The sequence below is a fragment of the Falco peregrinus genome, chromosome 7 (genome assembly GCF_023634155.1).
Source record: "Falco peregrinus isolate bFalPer1 chromosome 7, bFalPer1.pri, whole genome shotgun sequence".
Classification (NCBI taxonomy): Eukaryota; Metazoa; Chordata; class Aves; order Falconiformes; family Falconidae; genus Falco; species Falco peregrinus.
Window position 1 is genome coordinate 12,034,343 of NC_073727.1, and position 20,329 is coordinate 12,054,671.

General features: G+C 43.2%; 1 protein-coding gene across 1 annotated transcript in view; it reads right to left on the minus strand.

Moving 5' to 3' along the window:
• The window catches only part of PGBD5 (piggyBac transposable element derived 5), a 73,776-nt gene that overhangs the window by 29,289 nt on the left and 24,158 nt on the right, over positions 1 to 20,329 (minus strand). Inside the window, exons 2-3 of the mRNA XM_055810857.1 lie at positions 14,130 to 14,557; positions 5,064 to 5,198 (exon numbers count right to left, since the gene is read on the minus strand). Coding sequence (XP_055666832.1) covers positions 5,064 to 5,198; positions 14,130 to 14,557 — 563 coding nt within the window. The remainder of the gene's footprint in view (positions 1 to 5,063; positions 5,199 to 14,129; positions 14,558 to 20,329) is intronic.

Consider the following 20,329-nt stretch of genomic DNA (forward strand, 5'->3'; position numbering starts at 1 on the left):
GGCTGGCCCATCGCACATCTGCAAAACTACCTTCCCACTTAATACCAGTGAGCAAGAGGATAATTGACTTTTAATTGAGATCTGAGGTTCTCAGATGCTGACAGTACAGAACTGCATGCATTAAGAAGCCAGAGCCTGGTGGGAGCCAGAGGAAGAAAGCAGATAGGATTTTCCAGCTGCCAGTGACCGAGAAATGAAGGGGATCAGATTTCCTGGGATCCCCTCCCAGCCAAAGCCTGACCTTGAGAACCTCCTCAAAGCAGCCGCTACATCTGTGCATTCCAGATGCAACTGTTCCAGCAACTGAGAAATTATCAGGGCACTGGTTAAAGAAACCCAAGGGCTCAAACTAATCTCTAAACAGAACTTAAAACCGGCTGAAACACCAACATTTCCAAGCAGCTTTATTAAACAAATGCACAGATGGCAAACTCTCCTGCAACTCTGACCTTGAAAACAAAACTCACTCCAGGCTTATTTACCCCTCCCTTTCCCAGTGACCAAATGCACTTATGTGGTGTGTTGTGAGATTATAAATTCTTTGGGGCACCATCTCAGTTTCCCTAAATTCTGGAAGTAAGTTCTTACTCTGCAAAACCAACAGGGTTATGAAGTGTTGCAGCTGAGTGTACTTACATTTGAAATCAAGAATGAACTACAGCATTTACTATGAAAGCGTATTGTTTATAAATTGTTTGGGGGTTTTTGCTGCAACTGAGAGCTCTGTCACTGATCTCTGAAGCGACTCAGACATCCCTCCCTTCACCGAGACTGTTGCTCTACGGGGAGAGAGCCATTTCTTACCCTCCCATGCAGCAGCCACCCTGAACCAGGTTGCACTCTTTGAATGCTGCTCTAGTGCAAGTCATTGATCACTCAGTGTGGGAAGACTCAAGCTGCAGAGACACAGTCCTTTTCCTTAATCTGTTCTGACTCATCACTTCTTCAGGGTAAGCAGTGGAAGGTGGAAATTCAAAGTCAGTCCCAGCACAAGGATCTGAAGAGCTTCATAAATCTGAGCAACACATTTCACAGGGATATTAGTGAAAATGAAGTGCTTTATTGCAAGAACTTTCTGCCAGTGAATAAAAGCAAGTGCAGAGCTCATAGTTGGGGGCGGGGAGGGTGTGTGGGAAGGGAAGAGTGTCTAGAATAGCCTCAGAGAACAAATATAATCCCAAGGAATACAAAACGATACACACATCCATAAAAATCATCTCTTCTCCACCATGATAGCACAGGGTTTTTAAGCGAATAATTAGGCTGATGAGCTAATTCCATTACCACCTATCATAATGATTAATACTGCCTGACCGTCCCTTTGCAGGACCCTCTACCATCTACATCTACTGCCTTCCATTTTGTTGATTGATGGCTCTTTGGATCAGGGACTGTCTTTAGGGTTATGTTTGTGCCATGGGCCTGTGGTTCAGGACAAGGCACTATGGGAATAAGCTCATCCTGCCTGGGGTTTAGTGCATGGCATCAGCTTCCTGGGCTTCCTTCTTCTGAAAAATGACCAGAAAACCTTCTTATGGAGGAGGAGCTATGCAAGGAACATGCATCACTTAGTAACAGTTACTCATGACCACGTTCATTCCTTATGAGCCACACAAGAAAAGAAAAGAGAGAGCATGAGTGTCATACCAGGACAAAATAACCAGCCTTGATCAGATATTTGGGAACTCTCAGCAGTTTTTCATGAGCTCTACTGCTGTATCTAAAATGAAGAGTCATACCAATCGTATGTATGAACATCTTTTACAAGTGTTCCAGGCTTTTTGAGAAAGAAAGAGAAATAAATAGACACAACTAGAGTTTTGATTTAAATGGGCTGACTTACTCAGCAAATATTCTAAGAAACACTTCTAAGCTACTGTGATTATTTTAACCACAATCAAGATATTAAAATACTGCTTTGAAAAGTGTCTAGTGAAGATGGAGTAGAGAGGACACCTGAGGTCCTGCAAGCTGAGTTTGCTGTTCTCACTGAATTAGACAGAAAGAAACAAGAAAGCCCAAGCCCTCTCCTGCAGCAGCAGCTACTGCCTCCTTGATGTCCAGCATCAAGGATGGGTGAAAAAGGCAAGAGTATCAAGGCAGTTTTGCCACCTACTTTGTCAAAAAGTCAGCTCTCCTGGAGCCCTTCTAACCCTCTGAAAGGTTCTGTTCGTGATCCCAGCTGCTGTAGATGTATATTTACTTTGTTTGAATGATGCGTGTCCTTCCTGCATGTTCCCACTTGGCCAGCTGAGACCATGAAAAGATATTCAGCAAAGCTATTCACTGCAACAAAGTGTTTTACTTGAGAAATTCTGAGGCAGACATATGAGCTGATATTGTGCATCCATCTTAAAACACAGATTTAACTGTCAGGGCGGAGTCAGATTATCTAAATTACAGAAGACAGAAAAGTAGTCTAATATATAGACATTGTATCAGGTACTAACAAGCCTATGTACCTTCTTACATCCACAAGCAACATTTAGGTTTTGTGCCACTTCTGTTCCATGAATGGCTTATTGGGTTGGATTTTTAACCAAACTCCATTTGCTTAAAAAAGCTGACAATGAGACATCAAACAGAAGTATTTACTCACACCCAAAAAACAGGATTCAATTTTGTTTATGAGAACAAGCAGCAAGAGAAATCTGGGGAGTCAAACAGCTAAAACTCCTAACGTTAACTGCCCTGTGAGCTGCCAGCCAGGAACTGTTCACAGAGCAGCTCAGCATGTGGCTTCAAAACACTGATACCAGTTTTACATTAGGAAAACAAACCAACCAACCCTTTTTCATTGCTGAAAAAGCAGATCACTGGGAAAACTGGGATGTCCTCAAATGCATGTTTTTTAATACCAGGCTCATCATTCATTAGAGGACCTTCCTTTTGGCCAGGAGCATCACAGACCTCTTGATGTTCCTTCCACTCCTGAGAACCAGAGACACATTGCTCGCTTCCCTCTTCTGCCTGGGCTGCCTCACCTTTTTATAGACATAAGTTATTCAGACTTTTGAAACTGAATTATCCTGGTTTATGGAGTGTTTATAGTCATATTTTATCCTGAATAAAGTGACCTCAAGTGTCATCATGTGGAAAGAGTGAGGGAATTCATCCAGGCAGGATTACAGAATTTCTACATATTTCTGAGTGGGTGCTGTAAGGTTTTTCGGACAGCAGACAGGTGAAAGACCAGTCAGCCCTTAACTATCAGGCAGTACGTTTTTCCTTAATGATGGCAGAGATGGAGGGGAAGGTGTGCATATGAAGGGGGAAAAGATTTCCTTCTCGTTTAGATCAATTATCTCTATATGTTAAACACAGGAAAAAAAGCCCCTCTAATATATTATATAGTAATAACCAGACAACCACCAACTAATTGCTTTAGATGCTGCAAGATTCCTCCTAAGTGTGACACATAACTGAATGTAGCATTTCAAGCATACCACAGTTGAAGATCCCCATCATCCCCAGACTAGGTTTTTCCATTTTAGTATAAATGTTCATGTTCCTGTATATTCTTTTTCACCCTTCCCTAAGGTCCCTCTTACCCAGTCATTTTAGCATGATGATAATTACAGCCAAGTCATGGAATGAAAATAGAAGGCAGCTGGTAAGATCTGGTAAGATGATCCTGGACGTCATCTGGATGCAAGTGAAGCATGAGTATCTTCATTAAGGGAGCAGGAGGATTAGGGTGGTACTGAGCATCTATTCTGTTTAATTTGACATTCCATTAATTTACTCTCTCAATGGACAGGACAGGAGGTGCAACTAATTATAGCTCAGAATCTGAAACCTCTGGCATGTCTGAAGACATATTAGTTTGGCAGCAGTTGGCGGGGGGGAGCACGGCAAGAGAGATCAGCAGACTTTGTGCTCATTGTACCCATTACACTTCAGTAATAAGCTGTGTGCGGGGCTGGTGGAATTCACCTTGGAGATTAAGGACACTGCCTCTGTGTAGCAAATGACTTTCCAAAAGCCTTGAGAGCAGAAACTTCCAAGGATGCTTCACAAGGTGAATCTATTTTGTATCAGACAAAATAACTGCTTTAAAACCTGGATGGAAGATATATGATCCTAATTTTCTTCTTGGAGTGAACAGCATTGATGAAAACGCAAACCGCTGTTTACAGTGAAGCCTCTTTTCTTGCATAGCTACTCAAACATCTGTAGTGATTCACGGATCAAATTTTACTGTGAACAAATGTTCAACTGCAGCAGTTCCTGCCCTGTGGTTTTGACATACATTCAGCCTGAGCAGGCAGTGTGCACGTCCTACCTGCACCTCTGAACCACTGCTCTGGAACATGCAGGACACCACATTTTCACAGAAGCTCTTGGGAAAAAGGAATGCCAGAAAATATCTGCCCCCTCACCTCTAGGTATCAAAATAAATGGCCAGATTTTTCAAGAGCTCTCAAAATACATCAGCAATTGGGGAATCAGAGAATTTGAAAAGTCGTCCCTAATGCTTTACAGCAGTAAAAACAAACCCTTTAACACATCTCCCACTGAAGCTCATATCTCACCTTGAAGTCACATCAGATTTTATTTCTTTGGTAGAGAAGTAGAGGTGTGAAAAGAGATGTAATAGGAAACCCCGTTGATACATTTCTCACAGAAAAATGGACATCTTGATACCGTATTGATTTAGTCTACTGGACAACGCTAGCTATCACAGATGCAGTGTTATATTTAAGGGAGAGAAGCTGATTTGTTAAAAATTACAGAAGTCACAATACCTAGACATACAGATAAACTTAGCATGTACAAACAGACAGACTTTTAACTCCGTTTCAATTTAATTAGCTTTGGGCTGGCAGCCAGATAGACAGTATCAGAGACAGACACCCTTGATTAAATCATACAGCAAACAGAGCATCAGGAACTCGTCATCACTGCCCATCAGATCTAGTATGTGGGAGTCAGAGGCCTGCTACATTCAGATTGTAGCTCCCAGCAAGGCAATGAAGAGAAGTAACTGTCACCTTTGGTCCTGCAATACGTTTAAGGGCCCACTGGAACTGAATCAAGACATCTGAAGAAGTAAAACCCACCTGGCAGATGAAACCAGTGGATGAGCACTGCCGAACCCAGAGACTGAATTTCCTCTTTTTCCTCTTGCGCAGCTCCCTCTCTGTGCATGTGGCAATGAAAACAGGATCCTCGTCAATCAGGGGCTCATGTAGTACCTGCAGTTGGCCAGAAAAGAGGGGGTGCAGGTAAGAAACAGAAGAGTATATGATCGCTGAAAAAATTGGTGCTTTAACTTCTTCCAAGGAAATACAATCCTTGCATTGTGCTTGTGTGCATCCCTTCACACAAAGGAGCAAACCCACTTTTGTTCAATGCTATCATCCAACAAAAAACGAAGCCTGGCCAAGCACATTCCATCTACATGTGGTTTGCAAATGTTGCAAGGCACGGCTTTCACTTCTCACTCTCAGCTACAGTTCAACATCCCTCCAAAATGAGGTGGGGATGGGGGTGGTGGGGATTGTTAGCAGCATGCTTCTCCAAGCGTCATCAACACCTTCATTGTTTGGCAGAATGCTTTCCATGTAAACATCCCCTACGATATGCTGCAAGGTACACTCCTTGGTCACAGCAAAGGAAAACAGACAGGAAAGAAGGAGAGAAGGCAGCACAATGCTGCCACTTCAGGAGGTGGTGAGGAGACAGAAAGCATTTTTCGTGGTGGCAGCAGCTTCAGGGAAGACTCTCCTGCCTCAGGAGCTGAAAAATTTGACAAAAGGAAACAGAAAGATACATGACCAGAGGCAGAAATAGAAAAAGACAAGGCAGACTGGAGCAAGTAATGAAAATCTGTGCAAGTGAAGAAATTTCTGCATTCCTCAACCAGATGATGTAAGTGTTTTCCTGTTCCTTACAGCTGTTTTGTTACACGTGTCTCCACTGATTCTGCAGCAAAGTTGTTAGGTTTTATACTACAGAACCCACCTATAGAAAAGCACTACTACCACCTTGCAGCTCTGTTCTGGTGTCAGCTGGGATGGAGTTAATTATCTTCTTAGGAGCGAGTACAGTGCTGTGTTTTGGCTATGTGAGACTTTTCAGTTCCTCAGGCCTTGCTAGCAAAAAGGCTGGAGGGGCACAAGCCAGGACACATCCAGGGCAGCTGACCCAAACTAGCCAGAGTGGTATTCCATACCATGGGATTTCACGCCTGGTATATACACCTGGGGGGTTGGCTGGGTGGGCAGGTTGTCGCTCAGGGACTAGCTGGGCATCAGTCAGTGGGTGGTGAGCAGTTACCCTGTGCACCTCGTCTTCCTTTCTTCCTTTCCCTCTGGATGTTATTCTTTCCCTTCCCTCTTTTCATTATTACTTATGGTCATCATTGTGACTATTGTTCTTTCATTTTTATTCTATTTCAACTAATAAATTGTTCTTATCTCAACTTCTGAGTTTTACATTCCTTTTTAACTCTCCTCCCCACGCTTCTGGGTGAGGGAGGAGTGAGGGAGCGGTTGTGTGGTGCTTAATTACCAGCCAGGGTCAAACCATGACAAGCTCATAGGTAGCTGTGCCCAATATACACATCCCTGATCGCATGGGGTGTGAGTTGGCTAGCAAGTCACTTGTGAGAGCACAAATACTTGGAAACTGCTGAAAGGTCTCAGCTGATGAATGCTGACCAAATTCTGACATCTGCATCTAAATCAGAGCAAGTCACTGCAGGTTCCCCTCCTAAGTACACAAGGGGAAAACAGTCCCAGCAGCCTACAAAACCTTTTGAAGATGTGTAAAATATGTCAGATGGGTTATGACCTAAAGCAGGCTGTTATTTTCAAATGACTGTCACCCCAGGAGACAGACTTAGACACAGGTATCCACAATGCAGAGGCTCTCACCCTCAGACCAGCCTTTCCACATCTGCATGCGTGCTACTTTTGTGCACATCTGCATACAGCCAGTGGTGGAAATGAGAACAAAACTGCATTAAACCTGGGAGCGATGCTCATAGGAGACATGTGGTGGGTAAGCAGTTAAGCGCCAGTGATGAGCAGCTGCTGGCCTCCTGAATACAAGATGTTTGTTGAACATCACTCTGTCAGCCCAAAATAGGCACCCATGCCCTCCCCACATAGTGGCGGCTGCACACTTTCATTTATAGGCACTCCACTTCTTAACGGCTCATAAAACATTCACAGGACCATCTGAAAGCACTCTTGTGAAATGTTCAAATTATACACTAAAATGCAGATGCGAGCAAGGAGAGCTGTACACAAAGCTATTTGTTCTTAAAGCTGCAGCTGTCCCATTTCCCTGCTGGAGCCAAATCCTCCTCTTCTCTCAAGATCTACATGAAACAGCACTCTTCCTTTCCTAAGGCCACCTGGGGCATTTCACACTTCCATCTCGGGGAATTCTGACAGCTTTTTGCAAATATTAAATGTGCTCTCATTTGCTTTTGCCTTTCTGCCTCCTCCATGCAGAGGGGAGCACCACATCCCTTGGGATGGGGTTGGATACACCATTAAGAATTCCTCAGCTTCTGGAAAGGCCTCCTTTACCTGCCAGATCCCACTGAGTGGCGTGGTTCAACTGCCGCACTGTAGGATGGAGAGCAGCAGAAAGAAAAGGTTGTATTAAGCATCACTTCAGGACACTTTTTTACCCTTGGATATTAGCTTAGATCCCTCTTCTGCAGCACAGCATCAGCTCTCCTACGTCCTGCTTATCCTTTGTGCTCTTTCTGCCTTCTAAGACACAGCAAGGCCTGTCAGCCTTAAATTTAGAAAGCAAATCTGAATTTTGAAAACCTCTCATCATCTTCCTCTTCTCCTGGTCCATGCTCAGCCCTGCCTTCCCCTAGGACCCAGAGCTTCCCCTCTCCCTGATCCAGAATGTTTAAATCATTCCCATTTCTCCATAAGACGACTATGGCTCCACTGTAGTCCCTGCTGCACTGCTGGGAAGTGGGAACAAAAGTGGAAACGAGTAGGGCAAGATCTGCTGTTGTTGCAAAGAGGGAACGTGGACAGGCAGGGAGGCTGAAATTAAAACCCTGGAGCTTGCTCTTCTTGCTTCCTTCAGAGAGGGTGGGGAGACAAGTGTTGTCACCTCTCCATATGCAACCACTGCTTCAACAACTGTAAAGGACTTTGTAAGCAAGGCACTGTACGGGCTCTGCCTGCTGCTAGAACAGCTGATCCCCATCCGATTTTCAAAGTGGGCAATCTGTTGCTTCTGGCACTGACATGGCTTTCTTATGACAAAAGTTAGCCCCATTGTCACTGGCCAGTCCTATTAGTTTGTTCACCCTCCTCCATTGTCAGTCCCTTTGCTCCTCCTGTAATCCATCTCTTTGCCAAATCCCCATGCAAAGTGGTATTCGCTCCTTCCCCATTCCTCATTCTTGCTGTCGCTGCAATACCCGCTTTTCCAGGAGTGAGCTTCCTGCCCCCATAGAATAATCTTTCCTGCTTCTCATCTTCCTAGAGAAAACTCTACTTTCAGGCTTAATTGACTCCTACACATATTCTTGGCCGCCTCTTCACCATCTTTGACTCACTCCCCAATTCCTCCCTTCTTCCTATTCTGACTTCCTTTGATGCAAGGCATCTTGGATTTCTTCATAGAAATTGTCCTTATTTTCTTCTCTCAAATCCTCAGGTTTTTTTCAGGTCTAAGAAGCATCTTATCTAGTTGCTTCACTCACAGCTATTCCATTAGTTGGTGGGGGTTCCCCCCCCCCCCCCCCTTCTTTATAGCCATCCTCATCCCTGCTAGATCTTCTTGCCAAGCTTTCACTTTGTTTCCCCCTCAATATGTACCTGTACTCCAAGTGTTGCAGAGGCAAGACTGCAAAACGGGACTCCAGCAATTGCTCCATCTCACAACATCTTTCATTCACTGAACAAAACAGCTAGCTACTCTCAGAAGTGCCCTTCTTTCTTCTCCATTTTAGCTTCTTTCCAAAGCTCTTTCCATTCCACAGTTCCACCCATCCTGCTTTCACCACAGCCCAAACAGGCTTGTAGGAAAAGCCCAGAGCCACTAATGTTTTTGTACTTGGGACTTCCTGGACTCTGTTGACTTAGACAGTGAACTAACATGTCCTTGAGACAGCTCATTTTCTCTTAGCTCTATAGTCATTCCCAACACAGGCTGTCTCCTGCAGAAACTGCCTCATCTCACCTTGTCTCTGGCTTTTGCTGGGTACCATCCAGTTGCAGAGTTGCTTGGTTAACTTCAGCTGTATGGACGGATTCAGCCATAGCTTCTGCAACAGTAGCTTGTGCTTCTGCTTCTTTGCTCCAAAACTCCTCCTGTCTAAATTAAATTCTCTGCTGGTGTCTGACATCTCTGCTTGAATATCTAGTTGTCGGCTCCAATTTTGTTACGCTGCATCTGAGAGCATCTCCCTTCCCTTAAGATAACATCTTACTCTCTCCCTTTTTGGTAACTGCAGACATCAGTCGCCTCCTGTTGCTCCTCCTCACTGGCCAGTAAATCTGAACATCAGTCTTCACCAACTCTTTGCAAGGACTTCTGAGCCAGGCACTGTCTGCATTTTCCATGCTTTCTGAGTAAAGAGCTCTAAAATGTTACTCATTTTAGAGTAACAACCCACCCAGTCAAGTTTTCATGCAAGCCCACAGTCATACTGCAACAGTTTTCTTTTTGGCCTCACCATAAGGCAATCATGCAATTGCTGCTGGAAAACTCTTAGTCCATCACACTGGCCACATCATTTCTCTCTGATAGCTGCTCTTCTCCAATATATCAGACAGATTCCTTCACTTTCAAAGTCCTATTTGGCCTAACCACGTTTTACTGATCCTCTTTGCCATCATTCAAAGGTCAACTCCCACCTCCGATGGAACCATGATTTCATGCTCCTCTGCCCATTTGTTCAGTCTTCAATTGACTCGTTAAAGAATAAATCCTGTCAGCTCTTACAGCGCTGCATTACCATGAGGTAACTTAAAAGTAGCCATAAAGGTTCATCATTTTCCACTGTCAAACTCTCCCTAAAATCTGGCTTCACCAGAGGATCAACTGGCCAAGAGCTACAGGACATCAGAAATTTACCTTGCTATTCAACACCCTTACCGCTCCTCTTGTCTTTCTCTTGCTCTGTGTCTTATAGTTGGCCAACATCCTCTGAATACTTATGTCTTTGCATTACACTCATAGAAGCCCTAAGACAGAACGGTCCTGGTTAGGATCAGCACCCTTACTCACACAGAATCACTCTGAAAACAGGAAAACTGAGATATAGAGGTGTGACTTGAGCAACATCTTATAATTTGGAAATGCCCAATATCAAATCAACATTTAATTATGAGGACTCAAAAGAGCTATGAGTTGATCAGCCTGGTTTTGCCCCTCTGTACTGTCAGAGAAGCTGTTGTCTGATGCTGTGAGTTGGTTTGGAAGAACTATTCTGAAACCACTTAGCTGCACCCTGTGATACCACCAAGATCAAAACAAACACAAACCTCCTATTAACTGGCCAAACTTTAGCACCCCGCCCTTGAAGCAAGAGGTTGGAGTTAGGTCTCTCTTTTTTGACAGGGAGTTCACTCCTGCCTGAGCTATGGACTTAATCTGACTGTTCCCAGCTGACATTTCACTGGGCAGACACAGAACTGTTTGGTTCCAAGATGCCAAAGAGAAGGTACTTTGGAGGGAAATGGAAGAGGAGAGTGCCTGGAGTTATGCTCCTGACCTCTGCCATGCTAGTCAGGGGCAGCCAAAGACAGCAATCCTGTCTAGCCGCATCCTGCTGATAAGCATATAAACACACAGCAGGCACAGAAGGATATTTGAGCAGTGATGTTATTTTCCCGAGCTCCTCTGGTTTCTGGAATTCAGCGTTATATCCTTGGCAGGTAAGTACCCTTGAATTTGTTGCAGTGTACCTTCTGAGCTCAGGCAGGGCATCCCCCCTGTCTTCAGGCTTCCACTTGTAGACAGTAGCACAGCTACAAAGCTAAGCAGCAAACAGACAACACTGAGTCCAGGAACAGACCCAAAACTCCACCTCTTGTTGCTCAGGCAGAGGCAGCAGTTATTTATGCAGAAGATCTTTGGGAGGGATAGAACACAGAGAATATTCCTGTCATTCCTATCCAATCAAGGTCAGAACACCATTTTATTTTTACTTCGGAAATAGAAGCTAGCAATGCTGATCACAATTATAATGTTCTGGGCTTTCAATACCTTCATAAGCTGGAGAGTAATTATTTCCTTTTGTTTGCTCAGTATATTTAGCAAAATAATTCTAATTCACCAGATTGTTTTCTTCGTTTCAGTATATTGGCATAGTTCTCTCTCTCTCCCTCTGTTGCCTTTCATAGAAACTGTGGTGTTGCATGTTGTCATGTGTTGCATGCACATTTTTGGGGGGAGTTACGCATGAGAAAAAAAACCTCTAAATATCTTCTGTCAGAAATTCCATTTGAAGAATATTCTCTAGCTCTCCAAAAAGAAAAGATCAAGTCTATAGAAGTAGTAACAGTGAAAGCAGATGTTGCACTGCCTGCTGGATGCAGACTGCCTGCTCTGTCTATAGGGTTGAGTTAAATATGTCATCTTTCTAACCCATGTTCTGTAAGTCCACCTGCCAGAGGAAGAAAGTCAGTCAGAAGTCTACCTACAAGCCCCAGCGGCGCTGCTGCACTCAACAGCAAGGAGCCCAAGCAAGTCATTCCTCTGCTTGATGCCACTTACAAAATGTTAGCCTAAAGCTTGAGCATAGATTGCTGCTCAGGCACAAGCCACCCCAATACCACAAATCTCACGTTTAAGATGCACCTTGAGGTGTACCTTAAGCAAAAAAATCCATTTTGAACTTATCACTGATCACAGAAATAGCACCAGATATCACTGATAGCAGAAACTTGGGCCTTTCTTCCCAAAACATTTTCATGAGGCAGCACGTCCCCAAACCCATCTGAATGGATCTTTCCCCTTGATTTTTCCCTTGTTTCTGTGCAACTGGGTCATTATTTTTAATTATTCCTATTATTTCTCACTGGGCCTGACATTCTGCGTTTGATGATTATTGCAGTCTGCTAATCTGCACTCAAGGCAATTTCCAAGGAGAGGTCTTTCCTGCTGTTTTGAGCAGATGGGGTTCACGTCTCTTGAGACACATAGTGTGCAGCCCTGCCTGATGGCACCCAGGAGGACATTAGGCAGAAGGTTCCTTTCAGGAGGAGGCCTGGAACATCCCCCAGTAGGCTACTGGCACTACACTAGCATATTATAACAACAGATTCAAAACCTTTTTCTTTCTCACGGAGTTATTTCTGAAGCTGTATTTAATGGTTTTTGTTCCACTCAATACCACTGAAACATGCTGTATAGAAATCACTGACAAACACAGACGAGGAAGCAGAGAAGAGGAGGGAGAAGGAATGGAACTGGGCTTTCACTGCTTCTTCCCCTCTGTATTTTTTTTCCAAGTAGCATGTCCTTTACCAAGCTCAGCACAAGCCTAGACTTTGCTTGTGGAGTTTAAATGTTTTGCCACTGCAGACAGGATGCTATGATTTTGCCAGTTCAGTTCTCAAACCTTGCTCGGGAGGGGGGCAGGGAGAAGGGATATACATGCAAATCAAATTTTATCTTTTAATGCATTTGCACTCACAGCATGTCCCACAGCACACCATTATAAGCATTTTACATTAGACACAGTGATCACATTTCTGAAGCCTTTATCTTCTGCCCATTTAAGTCAGTGGTCATAAGGATTAGATTTCATATCTTAATGAGAGCTCGGTCCCAACAATACCATGTCTCTCACTGCCTCTTTTCTCCTGATGGAAATGCACCTTGCTGGCATGGCTTAGGGAGAACACTCCTCCCTCTTCTACCGCAACAGCTTGTTAGACAGCAGTGTTGTCCTGAATTATACAGGTATGATTTTTGTTGTCTATAAAATAGAAAAACCCTGTAATCACTCCCAATGTATTGTAGGCACACTTCAATGGATGTGATGCATCTATGACTTCCACTAATTTTGTGCAGTGGGCAAAAATGTGATACTTCAGAGGGGAAACAGGAAGAAAAAGAGGACGATGGACACAACACCCTTTCCAAATGTATAGGTGAAATCTTTATACTCTGAAAACACAGAGTTGATTGAGAAGTCATTTCAAGCAGTAACATATTTCATGCTTTTTTTTTTTTTTTCTTTCCCAATTTCTGATAGAAACAGGTCCAAAAGGAGATCACTTACACTGGAACAAAGTTTAAACAGTGCATGATGAATATTAAGAAAAGATTTCTTTGCACTTTAAAAAAAAGTTCACATGTACAGCTGTAGTCAGACAACCATCAGCTACATAAGTTTCTATATTTAGTTGCTTCCAGTGTCTGTCCCAGTCTACAGAGCAGTTTCCCTACAGAATGGCATTCTGCTCTACCCATAATTGTATCTGGAAATGAAAATTCATTGGATCCTGTTTACTTTTATTCCTGGTAGTCTAGAACTATTTCAAGTTCACTTTGGTTGCAAATCCACACATCAATATATTTTTCCATAGGCGCATCACCCATCATTAAAAACCAGGACTGGCACAAGGCACAGGCGGTGCTGTTGAGGGCAGCTGACAACCGCACAGCAAGCAAAGGCACCTGTCCCCCTGCCTGTTTTCCCTTTGCTCAGTCATGAGGAGGCAGCTGTGCTGCTGGACCATACAGCAAGCTCCTACTGCTGTAGCAGAGGCAGCTAAAGGTTTTCCCTCCAGCCCAGCTGTACCAGATCTGCTCCCTCCGCTCCCCCTCACAGGAGCGGCCTGCAACCTCTCATCATCAGAATAGCAAAACCTACCAGTGCCAACCTCACTGAGAAGTCTCCTGGCTTGTTTCAACCACAAAAGCGGACAGCCCCAGCTCAGAGAGCATCATTCCTATTGAAACATGCCAGATACCTGCACTGCAGAGCTCCAGGTCAGACATTGCTGAGAAGTTGTACAGGACAGTGCTGCTTTCTCTCATGTTTCATGGAGGCATCGCAGCATGGCTTCACACTGTGAAGCCCCAGCTCTTTCTTCAGGTAGCTGTGCTCTGCACTTTCCGTCACAGTGGGACAATCTGGAGCACATAGGTTAGAAGTTCCCTGCCAACAGGTTAACTCTTACCTGGGCTTGTGAAGGTTTAAAAGCAGAGTCAAAGCCATTCTGCAGAGAGTCCAGAAAAGGCTGGATTTTGTAGAGGCCATGCGTTGTCTGGCTCGAGCGGAAGGCCACAATGTGGAAGTACTTCAGGATCTTCTCAAACCGTGATTGTGTCATGATAAGTGCAATGCTCTTGTTGCTGTAGAAGCCGCTGCTCCAGATGCTGAGAACGGACTCACAGTGGTGGATGCTGGTTGATATCATGTAGCCTAAGAAGGCCTTCATTTCCGTCAGGGTGACGTCAATCCAGGCATCATCACTACCGAACCTCTCCTGGTACTTCTTGGCATACATGTTGGTTTGGACCACCATATTCTTTAGTACATTGTCAGGGACAAAGAGCTGAAAAAAGTCCATGGCACTGGCAGTCAGGGGCATTTTTCGTGTTGGACCTAGGGCAAAAGCAAGAGGGAAGATAAGCTCATCCCTGATCATCACAAGGTATGTCCAACGCCAGCAATCTAAAGCAAGGTTAACTTTCCTATAGCAGGAAAACAGGGCCAAAGTGATGGCACGTCAGTTAATTCCTTTGAAAACAGACCTGCTGTCTGACAGATCTCATCAGGAAACTTCCCCCCTATACTCTCTGTCTTCCTCCTATATGATATGAATACAACACACTCTGAATAGTCTCTTCCTCTGGTCTGCACAGTCATTAGGTTGTAGCATGCAGGTCTGTGAAGCAGCATGCATCTATTTTTTCCATCTACAGACTATCTGTAACTTTTACCCTCAGCAGCTGTTTTGGCCTTTTTCTGGATAATCTTTGATTTGTCCATACGCGTGTCAAAGCAGTGCCTTCCTCAGAACAGCCCAGCAGGAAGGTGTCCAAGCCCTCCAGAGACTGCACACTGTCCCCATCCCAGATGACATGACTCCTGGGCACTAGAACCCGATCCTACCTTTCCTTTTGCACCTCAAATTCCTGCCCAGTTCATTGTCATTAATCCTGTGACTTTCAAGTCTGCCTCTGCTCCACACACAGAGCCATGTAGATCATGTCCACACACTACCGAGCTATGTGCCTCTGCCGCCACATTGGAGCCTTATCCTGCACTGTGACATCCCCAAGAGAGCAGGTTACCAGAACAAGTCAAAGACACCACGTAGCTAGTGTTGCGGTCCTATGTCACAGCAAATATTTTTAGCATTACAAGGCATACGTTGGTGGTCTTCCTCCCAAAATGTAATAAGCCTTACAGTCCCATGCTGTCATTACTCCAGCTTTTCACTGTTCCTGCACATTGTCTGCCCATTTCAACTATTCCATAAGAAGCAGAGGGGAAGGGGGGGGGGGGGGGGAGGAAGCTCTAAGGGTTGGCAGCACTGTATCAGTATAACAAGGTTATCCAGTCAGACACCAGATTACATTAAGCCGAATTAGGAACATCAAGCCTGCAATACCAGGGATGCATACAGCCCTTTCTCCTCTGATCCCTTCCATAAGCTGATTAAGATCCATTTTAAAAGTAGTGCTTTTCATGCTCCCACCCCATGGCAGTGCTTTAGCCACCAGGTAAAGGCTATGGAGCCAGGGACATTCTCTATTCTCCTACAGAAGCCGTGAAAATCAATACACCTGAGAGGAGCAGCATGGACAAAGCCAGTGGACAGGGCAGTGCTTAAGAGTAGTTCTACATCCCTGGGCAAAAATAGTGTCATGCTTATAACCCCAAACTCAGAGTTGGATCCAATAAATACTGCACCTTAGTTTAACAGCCTTCAGCCTTGGGACTGTTGGAAACTTCCTGAACAAAAGCAGGCAGCACACAGCTGCTCATTTGAAGTTCTGCCTAACAAGAATGAGTCTTCCTTGCACTACGTGGCTGCTGGGGGTCTCAGCATCGGCTCTCACAGCTGAATCTGAGCACGAGATCTGCCCTTCTACAATCTGGCTCTGCAAAGATCCACTACCATGCTGGTCAGGTGACGTTCTCCAGTACCCCTGTATCTCAGCTCACATCCTTAGTTACAGCAACAACTATAGCTTGCAGGAATTTTGCATGAAACAGTGCTATGAGGAACTACACAAATACTGTGACTGGACTTCAGCCTTAACGTTTGGGTGCACTCGGGCAATTAGAAGGACAGTAAAAACAGCACCAAGACACTGAACCAGTGAACCTTCAGACTGCAAAGAATGCCAAAAAAAGCAAGCAAAAGTGAGTATTTCTTTTCCCAAGTGTCATGGGGAAATAAACATATATTTGAAGATTACTTTCCAATTTTAATTTGTGAGACTGAGAAACTGGAAGTGAAACAGTTCAGTTGAAAGCACATTCCTCTATACAGCAAGACCAGAGCAAAGAGCTCCACACAGACCATGTTCTGGTAAGAACAGAGCAGAACATTGCAGCTTAAACGATAAAAGATTTTCATTATCAAGTGAAAACTATGGGGCTAGAAGAGATATACTTACTTAACCTTAGCTGCTATTGCAATAATAAAGCCTCTTAACAAAGAAGTCTCTTCTTTTGATCAGGAGATTTATATTCTAGTAGCACCCGCTAGACTGTTATAGCTGACATAAAACGCTCTACAAATGATTCTGTACGAATGACTTAGAGTACATCACTTTCTTCTTCCCCACAACTTAATCTTAAGTTTTTACATTCTACAGTAGATATGGCTTCATTATAAAAACACACTGCACAGAGTGTATTCCTAGTTATACACGAAGTCTTAAGTAGCTATTGAACTCCAGTGCCCAGGCAACCTCCCAGGTACAGCATAGAGATATTTTTTAAACTCTTGCCTTTAGAAGCAGATGCTGGGAGTGGGGGGTAATTTTTTAAATCTTGCCTACAGCAAACAAGATGCATTCATAACGCATTAAGTCTTATGAAGTGAAAAATATTCGTCTTGAGACAGGTGGGTATGGACAATAGGTACGTGCTGGACTCCATCTTTAGGAAGTCAAGAGCAGTAAGAAGCACAAAAAGGTACCTTTGATGTATAAATAAGTTTTCAGTAGCTGCACAAGTTTAACTTGAAAAGCGAATATGGAAGACTGCCAGGTATACTGGATAAGACAATTCCTTTTTACCCAGCAGTCCTGCACCAGCTGCACAGAATCTCCTATTTGCTCTCCTTCCTGAAATAAATATTCCAAGATTTATATCCCATTGGCTATGCAGAACCCACACAGCTCTAAAAAAAGTGAACTGAATCACTTTCTGACTCAAGCATCAACCTAATTGTTGACTAAATATAATTCTGAAAAGCCCTGTATAATCTCATTTTCTTAAAAAACAGCCTTTATTGGCAGTGAGTACAACTGATTCATAATTCACTGATATGCAATAAAACAAGAATGATACTGAATTTCTGTAGGTAGAAAACTGAATTTTTAACATGAATTGGGTTTTGCATAGTTAATTACTGGTCTAAAATACATTATTTAAATATGACTTTCCAAGTACACAAATATATCCCGTATATAAAGCCAACTGCATAAGAAACTTAAATAGTGAATTTGTGCTCTTTAAAGATTTTTACATTGACTTAAATAGCACTTACCCAGAAAATACTGATATGAAAAGAGTTCAGTGTTCCATACACGCACCATTTACCTTTCAAAGCTTTACTCAGTCAAATAAAATACTGGATTTGCCTAGTCTTCCGTTCTCAAAATGAATACACAATTATCTCTCTCCTCTGCGCTGAAGCGTGTGCATGGAGAATGTATTTATTTACATAGGGTTTTTTGCTTTAAGAACCAATCAGGATTTCCAATATATGTTAGAGTCAGAGAACAAAAGCACTCTAGGAGTTCCCAAACATGCAGCTAGACCCAGTGTTCTCTGCACACCCGTGGCAGGGACAGGGCTCTAAGGAGTAACCTCTGGCTGGGCAGCACATGCACCAGCACAAGCATTTGGGGCTTGCTTTAAGTGACTTTGCAGAACATGGAAATGAACATAAACTTTCTCTGTTATCACACAACATGCACACGCAAACTCTTCTTCCTTCTTGCCTTGTCTACCAGCAAAAATTTGCATGTGCAATTAGCAGCAATCACCTTGCAAGTCATTACTGCGACTAGATCCTATTTTGACCAGGTTGGTTCTATTTTCTGTTTTGCACTCAGAAGGAATTCTCCCCCAGAGCTATAGGTATAGATTCTATAAGAATAGATTCAAAATAAATGAAGAAGATAAGCAGGGAAAGCCATTTGTGTTTCCATACTGGATATATGACTGTGCAGAGGAGGCTGGCACCTCGCCCTCAGACTGCGCACATTGCAGAGCCTGTTTTGGCTCAACTCAGCTCAGAGCAAACTGCAGCAGCCTCACTAGGTCCAACGCCTAGCTAGAGAGCAGGCTGCACGCTCAACTTCTCAGCAAATACAAACATTACAGAAAAAACAGAAAGATTTAAGAAAAAGGTCATGTGAAACTTCTATGTCACCATCCCTCTGGCAGCCCCTGTGCATCCTCCTGCAATCTCCGGTCTTCTCTGTCGCTGGGTCCCAACCAGTCATTCTTCCCCCTGCTTTGATCCCACCAGTGTTTCTAGTCTTCCTTACTGAGCAGCACATTCAGAAAAAAGTAAGAACTCCAAGTGAATTAACTGCTTTTTCCTTACTTCACTGGTTTGCAGAACTAAGTAATCTGAGCACATTTTTATAAGTTAATTTACCCTTTTCCATTTTTCCAGTTCCAATTACCAACCTTCACAGACTCAGACTAAAAGATGGAAAGTTTAAAAGCCTACTGTAATCTATCAGTGCTCGCACATAACATACAAATCTTAATGAGGTCAAAAGCATTGTCATTATGGGCAGGATAAATCAGATGTGTAAGAAGAAAATGCAAGGTGTAAGAAGAAGAAAATTCTCCTTTTGCTCTGCTGTGCAAAAGACCTAGTGCTCTCATTCAAAGTTTAACTGAGGTTCATGATAAAACATGTCATTACATTAATAGGCCCAGGTATTACCATATGTATGCCAATCCAAATTGCACGGGCTGGAACCAAACCTTGTGCAAAGCTAAGCCAGGGTTGACTTTGAAATTAATTTAACTTTACTGGCAACTGGGCAGACCCAAATACTCCTGAATCAGATACAGGAGTGATAGAAGCATCTGTTTAAGAATTTAGAGGCCATTTCATTGTCCTCTTTGAGCAAAAATCTAACAATTTATAGTCATGCATGACGATAGCACATTTAGGTGTATTATACACAGATACATACCTAAGAAAAGTCTATGCAGAACCTGTTATTTTTGGTCAATTTGCAAGTATTTTCTCCTCTGACATATGGCACAGCTTTCAAAGACTAGGGTTTGAAAAGACAATTAATTCCTTCTTCTTAAGTGTAAGCAATTATACACTTTCCAAAAGTACACAACATGATTTTGGGGTCTTATTCAGAGAACATAAAAAAAATGCTGACAGAAGATTTCTGTCAGAAAACATAGATTCATCAAAAAAATCATGATGTTTTCGTGGAAAGTGTCAACTGATAAAATATGACAGACAGTTTAAACAATTCATCTTTCTCAATGAGTAGAGACCAATACTAAGAGCTGACAAAACAGCAACAAAATAAAAACCGATGTTTTAATATTTCCCAAGTGAGATTTTTCAGAACTTCCATTTCACATAAAGTTCCCGCATGTAAAGCTTTGGAAGCACTGGACCTTATCTGGCTTGCCAGAAAATCAGTTTTCATATCGGCCCTATTCTTAATGGTCTGGAAGAAATGTCCATCAGACCACTCTCAAACCATAGCCAGTTTGACAGCCTTATGAGCAGCCTGTCAAGACAGCTTGAAGTAAGTGCATGTAACAGTTCTCTTCCGAGTTTTATTCCAGTTTATTTCAGATACTGCTCTCCTGTAGCAACTGGGCAGCAAGTATCCAGGTCTTTAATGCAGGATATTACGCTGCATGTATTTCGCTCACCTTCATTAAAAAAAGCAACCAAAGTTTCAGGGACAAGTCTACTTTAAATTAAAGGAGTCATCCTAATTTATACCAGCTGTGGTTCTGACCAATATTTGAGGGCAAGTAGATGTTAGCATTTGTTATTCTGACAGATGAATTCTGGTTTCCCTTAGGACTGCCCGACACAAGAATTCTATATATAAATGATCAAAACATGATCTGTACCGTGGAGTTGCTGGGAGCTCAGAGGCAACCTACGAGGATGCAATAAAAAAC